Raw genomic sequence first — 13,353 nt, 5'->3', positions numbered from 1 at the left:
TAGGCTGAACGGCTATTTATTATAAGAAAAATGACAAATTTTACCATTCCCCTGATCTGGTAAAGGTAAAAACTTTGCAGAAAGGCTACACATTGAAGGGGGGAAAAAGTGGTCCAATAAGGTCTATCTGTATAGTCAATATTAAAGAAATAAAAAGAGCTTGGGATAGACAGCACACTTTTCAGGTATCAAATCTGCCTTATCATACTCTAAATACATATGTAGTTAGTGTCGACTATTTAGAGCAGACTGTTGATTTGCCACATTGGAACAGATGCAGTCCTATTTATTACTAGCTGAAGCAGAGAATGTGATCTAAGACAAGTGACAATATCAACAAAGGGGGAGGCAAGCTAAGGCCCTCAAAATCACAAAGGCACTGATTAGAGTGAAGAAAAGAGTTTTTTGTTGTTGTTTTCTAGGATAGAAGTAAAAAAACAAGGCTCCATTGCTTTGGCAGGATTCCTAGTTGGAATGCTCTCCAGAGAGGGTTCATTATTTGAACTCCTATCTCAATGCCCACCTAAATATTGACAGAACTTTGCTATATAAAATTAATATCAACTCATCCATGGCAGACATACCCTGTAACCAAGACAACTGAGATCGTCTAGCTGATGATGCCACAAAATAACTCAAAATATTATGTGGAAAACCATTTCTTAAAACAGGTACTTATTTTCTAATCATAATTATTCCAGTCTCTTCCATAGAAATGCTTCTGTAAATGCTTTTTTTAATGTATCAAAGAGATTCTTTTTCCAACAGTTAATAGATCTATTCCAAGTTAGGAGTTCTTGTATGTCTTACTAAGCGAACACTATGATTCTATCTTCTTGTTCTCTAGAAATGCATCAGATGTATGTTCCAACATAGAAGTGCTTTCTTTCCTTCTCATGGTAGCAAAAAGCATATCCATCATCCCCAAGGTTTCTAGTAGTTCTTTTTGGTAATCAATCTCTTTTTCTACAAGTCCTTGAAGTACCAAAAACTTTTTATCAACTACAGGGGACTGACCAATCACAGGCAGATATATATCTAAAAAGAGAGAAAGAAAACACATTTAAAACATCTTTCTATGCAATAGTTTAAAAAAGTATAAAAATATTAAACATAAGCTGGGTGTGGTGGCTCACGCCTGTAATCCCAGCACTTAGGGAGGCTGTGGGAGGATGGCTTGAGGCCAGAAGTTTCAGACCAGCCTGAGTGTGAGCAAGACCCCGTCGCCACAAAAAAATAGAAAAATTGGCTGGCTGTGGTGGGGTGTGTCTGTAGTCCCAGCTACTTGGGATGCTGAGGCAGGAGGATCACCTGAGCCCAGGAGTTTGAGATTGCAGTGAGCTATGATGATGCCACTGCACTCTAGCCCCAGCAATAGAGCGAGACTGTGTCTTAAAAAATAAATAAATAAATAAATAAATAAAAATAAATTAAAAAAAACACCCAAGACATTTTGATCTACTTGATTTCCAAATCTGATTTTATTATTTGACATTTCTACTTGTCCAAGCATGTTAGGATTTTCAAGTTTTAACAACTACTTACCAATTATTATTTCAGCAGCATTGATCAAAACAGGGGCAAATCTTGGCTGAGAAAGATTCCTACAAAGTAAAAATTCTGTTTAATGAAACTTGTAACCTTTTTAAAAAATCCTTAAAACAGATTTAATTGTTCCACCACTTCTTCAAAGATCCCAAACAAAATGTCTCTCACTTGGAGACAAAAAAGGATTTCAGATGCAAAATATAAGTGCTGCACAGACATAAAACATACCTTATCAAAAAATTAAGAACATGACTGATTTCCTTTTCATCCCGACCTGCAAGGGCATTTGCAAGGACTCCTCTTCGATTTAGCTCTTTTATGATGGAAACTGTAACCTCAGGTGTCTTTATTGTACAAGTGGGCTAGGAAAATTTTCAGAGTCAACATGAGTAGACAAAACAGCACAAGAAAAAAATTATTGTCTTTCACTAAACTGCCAAATTTGAATAGGTTTTGATCTTCACAGTTCCAAGTCATGGTAATATGCAAGGCAAGTAATAAAATGATTCTTTTAGAAATTCTCCTCACTCACCTCAAGAACTCTGTCAAGTGCCTTAGAGATCCGAAAATGTTTCAGATCTCTGTCATATAATTCCAGGTGTTTCTTTGCTGGCCTATTGATCAAAATGTCATCCTGCATTGAAAAATAAATTTATAGAGGAGAAAAATTACTATTTGTATATAGACACATCAAATATAAACCCTTTCATAATGAAGTGGTACCCCTGAACTATATCACAAATAATCCCCATATGATCATAATGCAGATTAAATAAAAATGAAATAATTTGCCACATCACTGTGTTCTTACTCTCTTACAGTTTTAACTTACAACACACACAATAGCCCAATTCTGGGCAAAAATTGCTCATTTTTATTCACTTTACATGGCAGGCAGTGTAATTTAGTAGAAAGAGAAAGAAAACAAAAATCAGAGATATTAAGATCTAATCTCAACAACTCTAGATTCCAGTAATGAAATCCTGGATCAATCACAAATTCTTTGTATCTCAATCTTCTCAAATGCCAAATGGGAATATTATCAGCTCTACTACTTCTAAGGGTTATTTAGAAGATCAAATCAGATACTACATGAAAACCATTATTTTGAATGTGGTAAAGCACTCTAACATTATGATTTAGAGTACAATAAAGTAGTTCTTATTCCCTATTACTCATCAATAATGCCCTCAACCTAGCAATCTGGATATAATTCTGATGCAAAAAAATATAGTTAAATGCCATGTGAATTATGCTTTTCAGTAATGTACAGTGATAGAGTTGGCTACTCTAACAGATTTCACCTTTTAAACAAATATGAGAAATACACAAATACCTGTTGTTTCATGTAATTTTTTCCTTTAATAAAGGTTCGATATGTGGGCCGCCTTCTCCTGGGAAGAGAATCCTTCTTCACTTCAGATTTTCGATGTTTAACACTTAGTATTCCATTGGTCATTCCTACAACTATTGTCTCATCTTGATGCTAATAACAGCAATCAGAAAAATAAGATAGTCTATTCCTAACTCATAATTTATAGTGCTTTTACTTCAAAAAACACTTATAATGTGTTTGCTGCTCATCATACATTCACCAACAGTTCTATTCAGACACAGATACTCTGCCTAAAAATGATCAATGCAAAAAGAGCAAAATCATTTCTTCCTCTAGGATACCATTACATTGACAAAACTTACACTCATAAAATATCACTAGCAAACTTTGTATAATAATACAGTTAATGGCATCAAGCATTACATGGTGGCATGACTTTCTACAATCTTACCCAAAAAAGCCATTTTTTAATAAGCTTTTCCTCTCCCAACTCAGACTTCTATATAATATATTCAAATGCCTTTCTGCCCAAATGTGGCTCCTCATGAAACCTGATAATATTTCATTTCAAAAAGAGTAGGCAACAAAAAAAAGGAGACATTTCATTGTGTTGCACCCTTTTCCTTCACCTTTTTTTCTGCTCAGAGAGTCAACTCGCCTTTCTAGAGTATTATAATACTCTTGAGTTAAATCAGTTAAGAGACACTTACCAACTTCCCACGTCCTGCCCTTAGTGTTAACAATGCCTATAGCACTGTATTTAGTTTGAAGCTATGCCGTTGAGTGGAACCTAAATCTGAATTCATGCTAAGTTACTTGGACAAGTCATATATTCTAGCAATTACCTTAAATCAAATATCTAACGTGGCAAGAAGACTTAATCAAATCCAAAGATAGACCACTTGTGTTTCATTTAATAGGCAGGGTTAGTGACAGCTTTAAAAAGAGGTAAAAGTACTTACTGCAAGGGCAAGACTCAAAATTGAAGCTGCATAATCAAAACTGTGGACCACTTTGTAGGAAGCTGTGCTATATACTTTCACCTTCCTGATAAAAAAGAAAAGCTTGTCATAAATCATCTTGGAATTGATCATAAAATGCAAACTTTCTATTTTTGACAACTTAAAATATGAATATTAAAATTTATATAAACAGAGAAGAAAAACAATGATTAGTAATGTTAATTACAAACTAATTTGTCACTGAATCCCTTAAAAAATGAATTGTGTATAAACACTACCCATATGTTTATACAAAGACTTTGACTAGCTACTTAAAAAAGAAACAGAAGGATAGACCATGAGTCACTGTCACCTGAAGATAAAACTTGGGAGTAAAGAAAAAGTATCAGTGAAAATACATTTGAAGAAAAAAGAACAGGGTTTTTCAACCACAGCATCACTGCCATTTTGGACCACAGAATTCTTTGTTGCAGGGACTGTGCTGTGCAACGCAGGACGTTTAGCAGCTTTCCTGGCCTCTATCCCCTGTTTGGCAATAGCATCAGGACCTGAAGTTGTGACAAAAACCAAAAATTTCTCCAGATATTATGAAACATTCCCTGGGGAATAAAAATCACTCTTAGTTGACAACCACTGCAAATGGAGCCAGTTTACACTTAGCTTTTTATGAACATCTAAAATTCAAGTCCCAAATTGTCTATTAACACTATTTTAGAGAATCTGCCATGTTTGCATAACAAATTCCTTTGTATTAAAAATATTTTCTAGCTTTTAAAATAGGTACAGTCAACCGTCTGTAATGGGGGTTCTGTATCTGCAGATACAACCAACTGTGGATTGAAAATATCTGAATAAAAATTAACAATAGTAAAAAATACAAATTTAAAAAGCAATACAGTATAACAATGATTTACAAAGCATTTACATTGTATTAGGTATTATAAGTTATCTAAAGATGATTTAAAGTACACAGAAGGGTATGCATAGATTACATGCAAATGCTACACCATTTTATAGAAGTGACCTGAGCACCCACAATCAATCCCCCACAGATACCAAAGGATGACTGTACACTTTTTAACAAATGTACTAAAAACCCAGGCTTTTCATAACAGAAAAATGGAAATATGGAAACAAAACGACCAAGATAAAAAGCAAATTCTAAAACTGTACCATAGTTCTAGCCACATGTGGCTACTGACCATGTGAAGTGTGGCTAGTGAAAATGAAAAACTGAATTTTTAATTTTATGTAATTTTTAATTTAATTTAAATTTAAAAACTGAGGCAGTGATTGTTATAAAATTTATTATTGTATCATTGCGCAAATGTTTATGATAACGCATATGTTTAGATGCTTGTTTCTAATATCTCAATAATTCTTATATTGATTACATGTTAAAATTCTATTTTATGTTATATATTTTTATTTACATTAGATATTGGACTAAATAAAATACATTAAAATTAATTTTATCTAATTTTTAAAAAACTTTTTAAATATGGCTACTGAACATTTACATTATATGGCTCGTATTATATTTCTATTAGACAGTACTATTCTGGAACATTAGCTAATGGAATATTAAGCACCTGTAAAATAGTAGTATTTGGACTACATTAATGTGTAGAAATGTCCATGTGAAGCTTTAAATTTTAAAGAATATAAACTAGAATATATACATATATTCATTAAAAAATTTCAAAATATATGAATGTACAATGGTTTTAAGAGATAGTTTATAGAATAACATCATTTAAAAGGTTATCATTCAAATGGTTTAATAATATTGCTTAAAGTTAAAACAAATTACATCAAAGGAGAAAATAAGTGGCTATATGTAAATAAAAGGTCAAAACTATTTTCAACTCAACAGATCTTTTTTCATGGAAATCATATCAGAATTATTTATCACAAATATTGCTGAAATTTCCTCAAGTGGTAAACACATGTACAATAATAATAAACAAAGAAAATTAAAATGCTTACCTATCCAGTGAACCAGAAAGTAACCTCTGTCCAGAGCTGCTTAGACATAAACATGTCACAGTTTTGTGATGATTTTTCAAAGACACGAGCAACTGTCCTCCTTTTAACATGTCCCAGACTTTAACATAACGACCTCCTATGGAATGAAATAATCAGTAGTTTGATATTCTGCCCATATATTCAAAATGTTAAAGATCTGAAAAGCATTCTTTACTGGACACTCCATACAGCATGGAGGTTGATGAGCTATTCTAGAGCCAGACTGCCTGGTTTAAGCCCTGGCTCTACCATTTACTGGGTGTGACTGACAATAATAGTTCCTACCTCACAAAACTGTCATGACAATTAAATAATTTCACATTTGTGAAGTGTACAGAATTGCCTGGCAAAATAAAAGGGGCAACTGAAAAAGAGTTCAAGAAAATTATAGAAAAATCATTCTTTAAAAGAAATTCTGTATAACCATGGAAATGAATAATGTAGATTTTCAACAAAATATCTGTCAAGCAAAAGTCTAGTATGGAAAATAGAAAACGAGGTGGGAAGGTGGAGTGAAGTACTTACCTACCCTAATTGGGGAACAGGGACTGGAACCCAACCCACAGTCTGCATCACCCCACTAGCATATGGCACCTCATAAGAGGGATCACAGTTTGAAACAACTGATCTAGTCCAACCTCTCATTTTCAAGGTCTAGAGCCCGGAAGGGATTACCCAAGGTCACACAATTAGCTAGTGGCATAGTGGAGATTAGCATGCAGATTTCCATTCTCCTTGCTCAACTTGATCTTTTTTCCATTTCTCAAAATAACAGCCCAAAAACGCAGGTACATCTGACAACATTATCAACTTATTTTTAAACCAAATAGGTACTGGGGATAATTTCTACCTGGAATTTAGAAGTAAAGAAAAAAAAAAGCTACAGACACCCCCATATAAATGCTGTCAAGTATACATACTACCTATACATTCTTCTAATGTCAATACATTAATTTTTACTTTATGGACAAATGAAAAAAGCCAATTTACTTCTTCCATTATAACCATGAAAATGCATTATGCTCAACATGACAAAAAAAATCCTCAGTTTTTACTGCTGAAAAATGTATCAAGGCTCCTTTTGACTCTACATTATATCTTCTCCTAGCATTATCAGCTACTTGCTGGGTAAAGACATTTCAATCAAGAGAGTCACATAAAAAGAGATTAGCCTGATTCTAGATATGAAAGCACCAGTTTCCAAAACCTGCCACATATCTTTTAGATACGAACAGGAGTATGACCTAGATTTCTGGGGTCAAAGGTGACACGGGGTTAAATATATAATGCAGGCTCCCAAGTTCTGTGATTTCATATCTGCCACTTACCACTTTGCCTTGGAAAAATTAGATAAAACTTTTATTTACCTCTTTAGTTGTAAAACAGGGAAAAAACAAACTACCTTGTAGAATCGTCTAGAGCATTAGAGATGACAGCACAGTACCTGGCTCATGTTAGGTACACAATAAATAATAACTGCTTGCCTATCCCACTTATCAATTATTTGAGCACAAACTTATAAATGCAATTCAAGTGCACACTGATTATAAATAGCAATTGATAAAAAAAAATCTGAAGACTAACAATATTGGTGAAAGCTATTTTTAAAAGAAATACCTGCTGACACCAGAAGACCTCCAGAGGGGAAAAGCAGGACACTCTCCACTGGCTGCCCATGCTCAACAGAGAGAACACTCTTATTTGTTCGTGCATCAAACATCTTCACAGTATGATCATATGATCCTAAAATGTCAATTTTTGCATTATGTAAGTTTTGCTGTTTAAAACAATAAAAACTATATGTGTTTGTGTATATCCAGACATAAATTTTAAAACAGAAAAAAAGCTTAGAGGGGATATTAAAAAGACATACACATAAATTCATGAAGACACAGTACCTCCAATCCCTCTACCACTGAGTGTTTCTGAAGAAGCACGATACAATACACAGAATCTAACTTGCTCTCATCTTAAATTACTCCTATCTTCAGACTCCTGTCACTACTGAATCATCTGGGAATCTTTGTAAAGGCACCCACAAAGGTTAAACTGCACTGTATTTGTTCCTTGGCTACTGCAGGCTCTCTGAAAACTAGGGTACTAGCCATCACAGTTTTGATGGTCATTTATGTTTTCAAAGCAGCCTAATGTTTCCAAACACATTTGAAGGACAAGAACAACCACAAAAAGAAGAAAATAAAGTAAAAAACAATTGGAGAATGAATCAGAAACATATTCCTTTATGAAAAAGTCTTAAACCCCTCCATCCCAACAGTCCCATGGCAACATTAAAGTATATCCCAGTAAGATTATCTACTTCAGGAGGGAAAAGAGTTTACCAACCTGTTACAAAGAGGTCCGAGTTAAGTTTGCTAGCACATCCACACCTCACATAATCAGAATGTTCTTTAAAAGTCAAAAGTTCTTTGGAGTTTGGAATATCCCATAATTTAACTGTATAGTCATCAGCCCCAGAGACTACATGGTATTTGTCAGCTGTAAAATCTACCATGTGAACTGCTCTGAAAGATCAAGGATCAGTATTAGAAAGCAAGAAAAATATTATTTTTCTGGCACCTTCCTACATATAATGCTTTTTCCCAGATAACAAAAAAAGCAACTCAATTTCGGGGAGTATTTTTATACAGTGAAATCATGAGAGAAAAAGAAACCTGTAAAACAAGTGTTTGCCTCCAAGCCAATTAAAAAATGTAAATACCCTTACACTATGAAGTTAATAAAAATATTAGACAATAGTCTTAAAATTATATTTTCCAATATGTTAACAATTCTACTTAGCTGCTTAATGAAAGTGAATGTTCTAAATGATGGAGCAAAGACGCTTTAATCTTAAAAATCTCAAAAAGTTCTTTAAAAAACTAAAAAGACTTGACAGTAAATAGAATCATGTTATTTCTGTTATATTTCAAATATTTCACTGATAGGGCAAGACCATCTTGATAATACACAATAAAAAACACTTGAGATATTAAATCAATCACAAATTTCAGCAATGACATTGGTAATGCTGAAAACAGAGTTATAATATAAAATTGTGATGGCCATTCAATTTATCAAGGGGCAAAATACTACAAATTCAAGAAGAAAAGAAAATTCACCTTCCAACTTGACTTCAACATGAGAGCATCTAAGATAGTACAGGCCTATAGAGTTCTATAGTTGTAAGGTTGCCTTTAGGTCAGTAATTCATAACCTCAACTGGTTCACGGACACTACTGAGAAGTTAATGAAAGCTATAGAATATCTCCCTAGATAAACATACTATTTCCTAAAACATCATATACAATTCTGGGCAATACATGAGTCCCATGAGACTGGACCATGGAACCAAAGTTAAGCATTCTGTCTCAGAACAACCAAGAAATATGGTACATGGAGGTACATAATCTTCACAGAACTGCTCTCTATGTTTTTAATCAAAGCCCAGAGAAACAAGAGAGCTTACAATAAAATAAAAGAAAACAGCACACAAAACCAACTGTCTCTTACTTTGTATGGCCTTCAAACTGCCTGAGGGGAGCCCTCCCACTTATATCAAAAAGCTGAACTCCACCGTCTTCACTGCCAGCCACAAGCAATTTACCATCCTGTCGAAAAGTCGCACAGTATGCTGTGTCTTTAAATCGAGAAAAGGTTTTTATAGGTTCTTGAGAGTATCGGCCATAAATGTGAATCTACAAGATAAAAAAACAGTATTTCACCAGATGGCTCAAGATCAGTAGTAAACTATACAAAAGAAAACTAAACAAATTTAATGCTATACTTACCCTTGAGGAAGCTGTTACAGCATAATTATATGGAGGCTGAGAAGAAAAGTCTACTTTTGACACAGCACCAAATTCCTTAATCTGAACAGGGGTCTTAATAAAAAATAATAGAGTATTAACAGAGTTACAACTGGTAAGACCTATTTAAGCATTATATAACTTCTTACAGAACTTTTATTTTTGTTTTTAGTAACACATATTAGGTTGTGTTTAATAGAGAATTACGAAGAAAGCAAAAAAGTCCAAATCCCATCACCCAGACTACCCCTGTTGCCACTGAAGTAAATAAACATATGGTTAGAAAGATACACCCCACTGTCTCTTTAGCTGTTGAGTTTACTGTGATTCCTACAGAAAAAAAAAAAAAAAAGGTATGGCTCTACCAGCATACATTTAACCATGTATTTTTAAAATGACAAAAAGACGATTATACTGTGCAGGTTGTTTCACACCTTGCTTCTTTTTACATAATAACACATCTCAACTAACTTTTCATATAAGCAATAGATTTACCATCCATTATAAGGACACACTATAATTTACTATACCAATCCACTACTAATGAACACAGGTTTTTCAAGATTTCCATTATTACAAATAATACTTCAAGTAACATCTTTATACACGTATCTTAGCAAACTTTTGGGAGTATGTCCATTGAGTATGTTCTAAGTTGTTAGAGTATAAGGTCAAAAAGTATGTGCATTTAAAAAATCATGATAGATACTGCCAAATTGCCCTCCAGAAAGTTTGCACAAATTTCCCTCTCTCAAGTAACAATGATGATCAAAATTTTTCATTTGTACCAATATAACAGATGAAAAATAGTACCTGAATTACTCTCTTAACTTGCATTTCTTTATTTATGAGTGAAGCTGAGGCTCTTTTAATATATTTATGGACCATCTATGTTTCTTTTTCCACAAACCTTCCAATCCCAAGCTTTGTCCATTTTTCTATTTTGTTGTTCAGTTTTATTTTTTTAAAATCATCTGTGTAAGCCTTTTCAGATGGTATAGAAGAACTAATTTCACACCACTTCTTCCATAGATTAAGAAAGGCAAGAAGGCCAGAAGCGGTAGCTCACGCCTATAATCCTAGCTGAAGGAGGATGAAGCAGGAGCACTGTTTGAGGCTAGGAGTTCAAGACCAGCCTGAGCAAGAGCAAGACTCTTGTCTCTACAAAAAACAGAAAAATTATCTGGGCATGGTGATGTGCACCTGTAGTTCCACCTACTCTGGAGGCTGAGGCAGAAGGATCACTTGAGCCTAGGAGTTGTTGCAGTGAGCTATGATGATGCCACCACTGCACTCTAGACTCGGTGACCAAAAAAAAAAAAAAAAAGAAAGAAGGCAAGAAAATATCTTCTTGCATATGAGATTCAGATTCTAAAATTTAATTCATTTGGCACTGATGGATCATCTATTCTGTGCTAGGCACTTGTATAGTTAAACTGATTAAGCAGTATGAACTTTTATATAAAACTCCAAGAAAAAAATTGATATCAAATTATCTACCCAATGGATTGCTGATAGATTTTTGAGTTTACAGGTCTCTGTTAGAGTTTCTGAAGTACAACACATGCTGGAGAAACTGGCATAAACACAAATCCCTCCTTCCTCATTATCTCCCATACTCACCTTATAGTTGTTCCAGTATAGTGTATCTTGGGTAATTTTTTCACCAAGTATAGGATATGTCTGAATAGCTACAGGCTTATACCCAGACATAATTTCATATAATTGCACTGTCGTCCAAGGGGCAATAGTTTGGAATTGATATTAGAAATAATTACAGTGTCTCTGCCTTAAGTCTGAAAAAGAAAATATTTTATATCCATATTATCCATAAGCTTGTATATATAATTTTCATCCTGCCTTCTTTCAAAAGACTGCGTGGAAGTTTATAGATTAGGGACCAATAAACCATTTAACTATAATCCAGAAAAGACAATCTAAAGGAAGCAGGAATAATACAAATAAGGGCTACCAAACTGCACCATCTACTCAGCTGTGCACAGAGGCTGTACCCAAATGTTCTCACACCTAACCAACTGTTTTACAATACTTGGGAATAAATCTGACTCAGCCTTCCAGTAGCCAAAACAAAAAGAAGCACACTGGATTAGTGTTCATTGTTGACAACAGGAAGCATTAAGGTGAAACTGCAAATCCAAAGTTTCCGGAAACTAAGTTTAGGGTGACATTTAATCTATAAGAACACAGTCTGTGTACCTGACTTCCTGAAAGCCTAAAAATGTCAAGAAAAAAGAAAAACAAAGCTACTATTCTCATGTAGAAGCTTAAAGTTAAATTTAAAAGCTTAAAATAATATTAAAGAGCAATTTTCTGATAGTGAAACTTTAAATTAATCTTAAAAGGTTTAAACAGTAGGAAAAAAACGTAATAAAGCACTTCTGAAATTAAATTCTAAATCAAAGTGACAGAATAGGATAAAAATAAAACTTTTAAATAACACGTAATTAATCCAAAATATCTTTCTAGAACTATTTGATAGCAAAAGATCAATGTTATCAGGTGAATGATTCCAATGGTGCTATTCTGAAAAGCCTGAAAACATTACTTCAATAATACCACAATAAATAGGTATGACAGCTGGGCACTGTAATGCCAACACTTTGGGAGGCTGAGGCAGGAGAATCACCTGAGGCTAGGAGTTTGAGGCCAGCTTGAGCAACACAGTGAGACCTCGGTCTTCAAAAAATGAAAAGATTAGGCAGGCGTGGTGGTGTGTGCCTGTAGTCCCAGCTACTGGGGAGGCTGAGGCAGGAGGATCGCTTGAGCCCAGGAGTTTGAGGTTGCAGTGAGCTATGATCTGGCCACTGCACTCCAACCAGAACGACAGCAAGACTCGGCCTCAAAAAAAAAAAAAAGGAAAGGAAAGAAAAAAAGAAGTGTGTGCCCTATTTTTTAAAGGCTGTTTTGAAGAAACACAACAATCAATGATTAAAGAGGAAACACTTTTCTGTTCATTCACGTATCTACCAACGTGCAGGACACTGTTCTAGGCACTGGAGATACAATGGTGAATGAGAAAGACATGGTCTGTGCGCCCTCACATGCTCCCAATATTCTCCATTTTGGCTCGTGATTGGCACGAGCTATTAATCTAGACTCTGCCTGACATGTCCTTCTTCCTCACTCCTAACATCCAAATAGTTAACAAGATCTAATTTTATTCCCAAACCTTTCTAAATTTCATTATGTCCTCTTGGCACCTGAGGGAATCTCACAAGCAAAGCAGAGATTGGAAATCTGTCCACTGGCTTAGAGAGGTGCTGATTACTCCGGGAACTAATAACGGTGGACAGGAGAGGGTGTGATCGTAGAGGAGGAAAACCTAGGTCGAGCTAAACTGCAGAGAACCTAAGAGGCGGGTTAAAGAATTTAGCCGTTCTCTTATGGAGCCTAGGAAGCGCTAGGAGAGCATGCCAGATACTAAGAAGCCTGGATGTGAGTCTAAGCTACCCTCAATGTAAGCCGCCTTCACCTACCTCCGCTGGGACCCAAGGGTCCGCCGAGACACCCTGGCTCCAAGGACAATTAATTGGATTCTGTCAGCTCCCAAACCGGGACCGTTCTGGGTCACTCGCACAAAAATCAAGCGGACCCTTGAGCAGCCGCCGACACACACGGTGAACGGAACGTCGCGTGAAGATGACGTAACAGC

The 13,353-nt window shown here is 35.0% G+C and overlaps 1 protein-coding gene across 1 annotated transcript; it reads right to left on the bottom strand.

The window, feature by feature from the left end:
- On the bottom strand, positions 1-13,348 carry UTP15 (UTP15 small subunit processome component). Its single transcript, XM_045566116.1, has 13 exons — positions 13,178-13,348; positions 11,304-11,476; positions 9,663-9,755; positions 9,385-9,569; positions 8,218-8,396; positions 7,492-7,617; positions 5,836-5,971; positions 3,847-3,931; positions 2,885-3,034; positions 2,081-2,182; positions 1,777-1,910; positions 1,546-1,604; positions 1-1,038 (listed from the first exon to the last, which is right to left on the bottom strand). The coding sequence occupies exons 2-13, from the start codon at positions 11,391-11,393 to the stop codon at positions 821-823; spliced, it is 1,557 nt and encodes a 518-aa protein (XP_045422072.1). The 5' UTR covers positions 11,394-11,476; positions 13,178-13,348; the 3' UTR covers positions 1-820.
- Positions 13,349-13,353: the final 5 nt, after the last annotated feature.

Source organism: Lemur catta, chromosome 12 (genome assembly GCF_020740605.2).
Source record: "Lemur catta isolate mLemCat1 chromosome 12, mLemCat1.pri, whole genome shotgun sequence".
In the NCBI taxonomy this organism is placed as follows: domain Eukaryota; kingdom Metazoa; phylum Chordata; class Mammalia; order Primates; family Lemuridae; genus Lemur; species Lemur catta.
The sequence above is the reverse complement of the archived record's forward strand: the minus strand, read 5'-3'. Positions and strand labels throughout refer to the sequence as shown.

What these genes read in the sequence shown, in the direction of transcription:
- UTP15 (XM_045566116.1), bottom strand. Translation starts at nt 11,393, where the DNA reads ATGTCTGGGTATAAGCCTGTAGCTATTCAGACATATCCTATACTTGGT. An exon ending in CTGTAACAGCTTCCTCAAGG is followed by an intron (nt 9,570 to 9,662) that starts GTAAGTATAGCA and finishes TTTATCTTGTAG; the next exon opens with ATTCACATTTATGGCCGATA. An exon ending in CAGTTTGAAGGCCATACAAA is followed by an intron (nt 8,397 to 9,384) that starts GTAAGAGACAGT and finishes TTGATCTTTCAG; the next exon opens with AGCAGTTCACATGGTAGATT.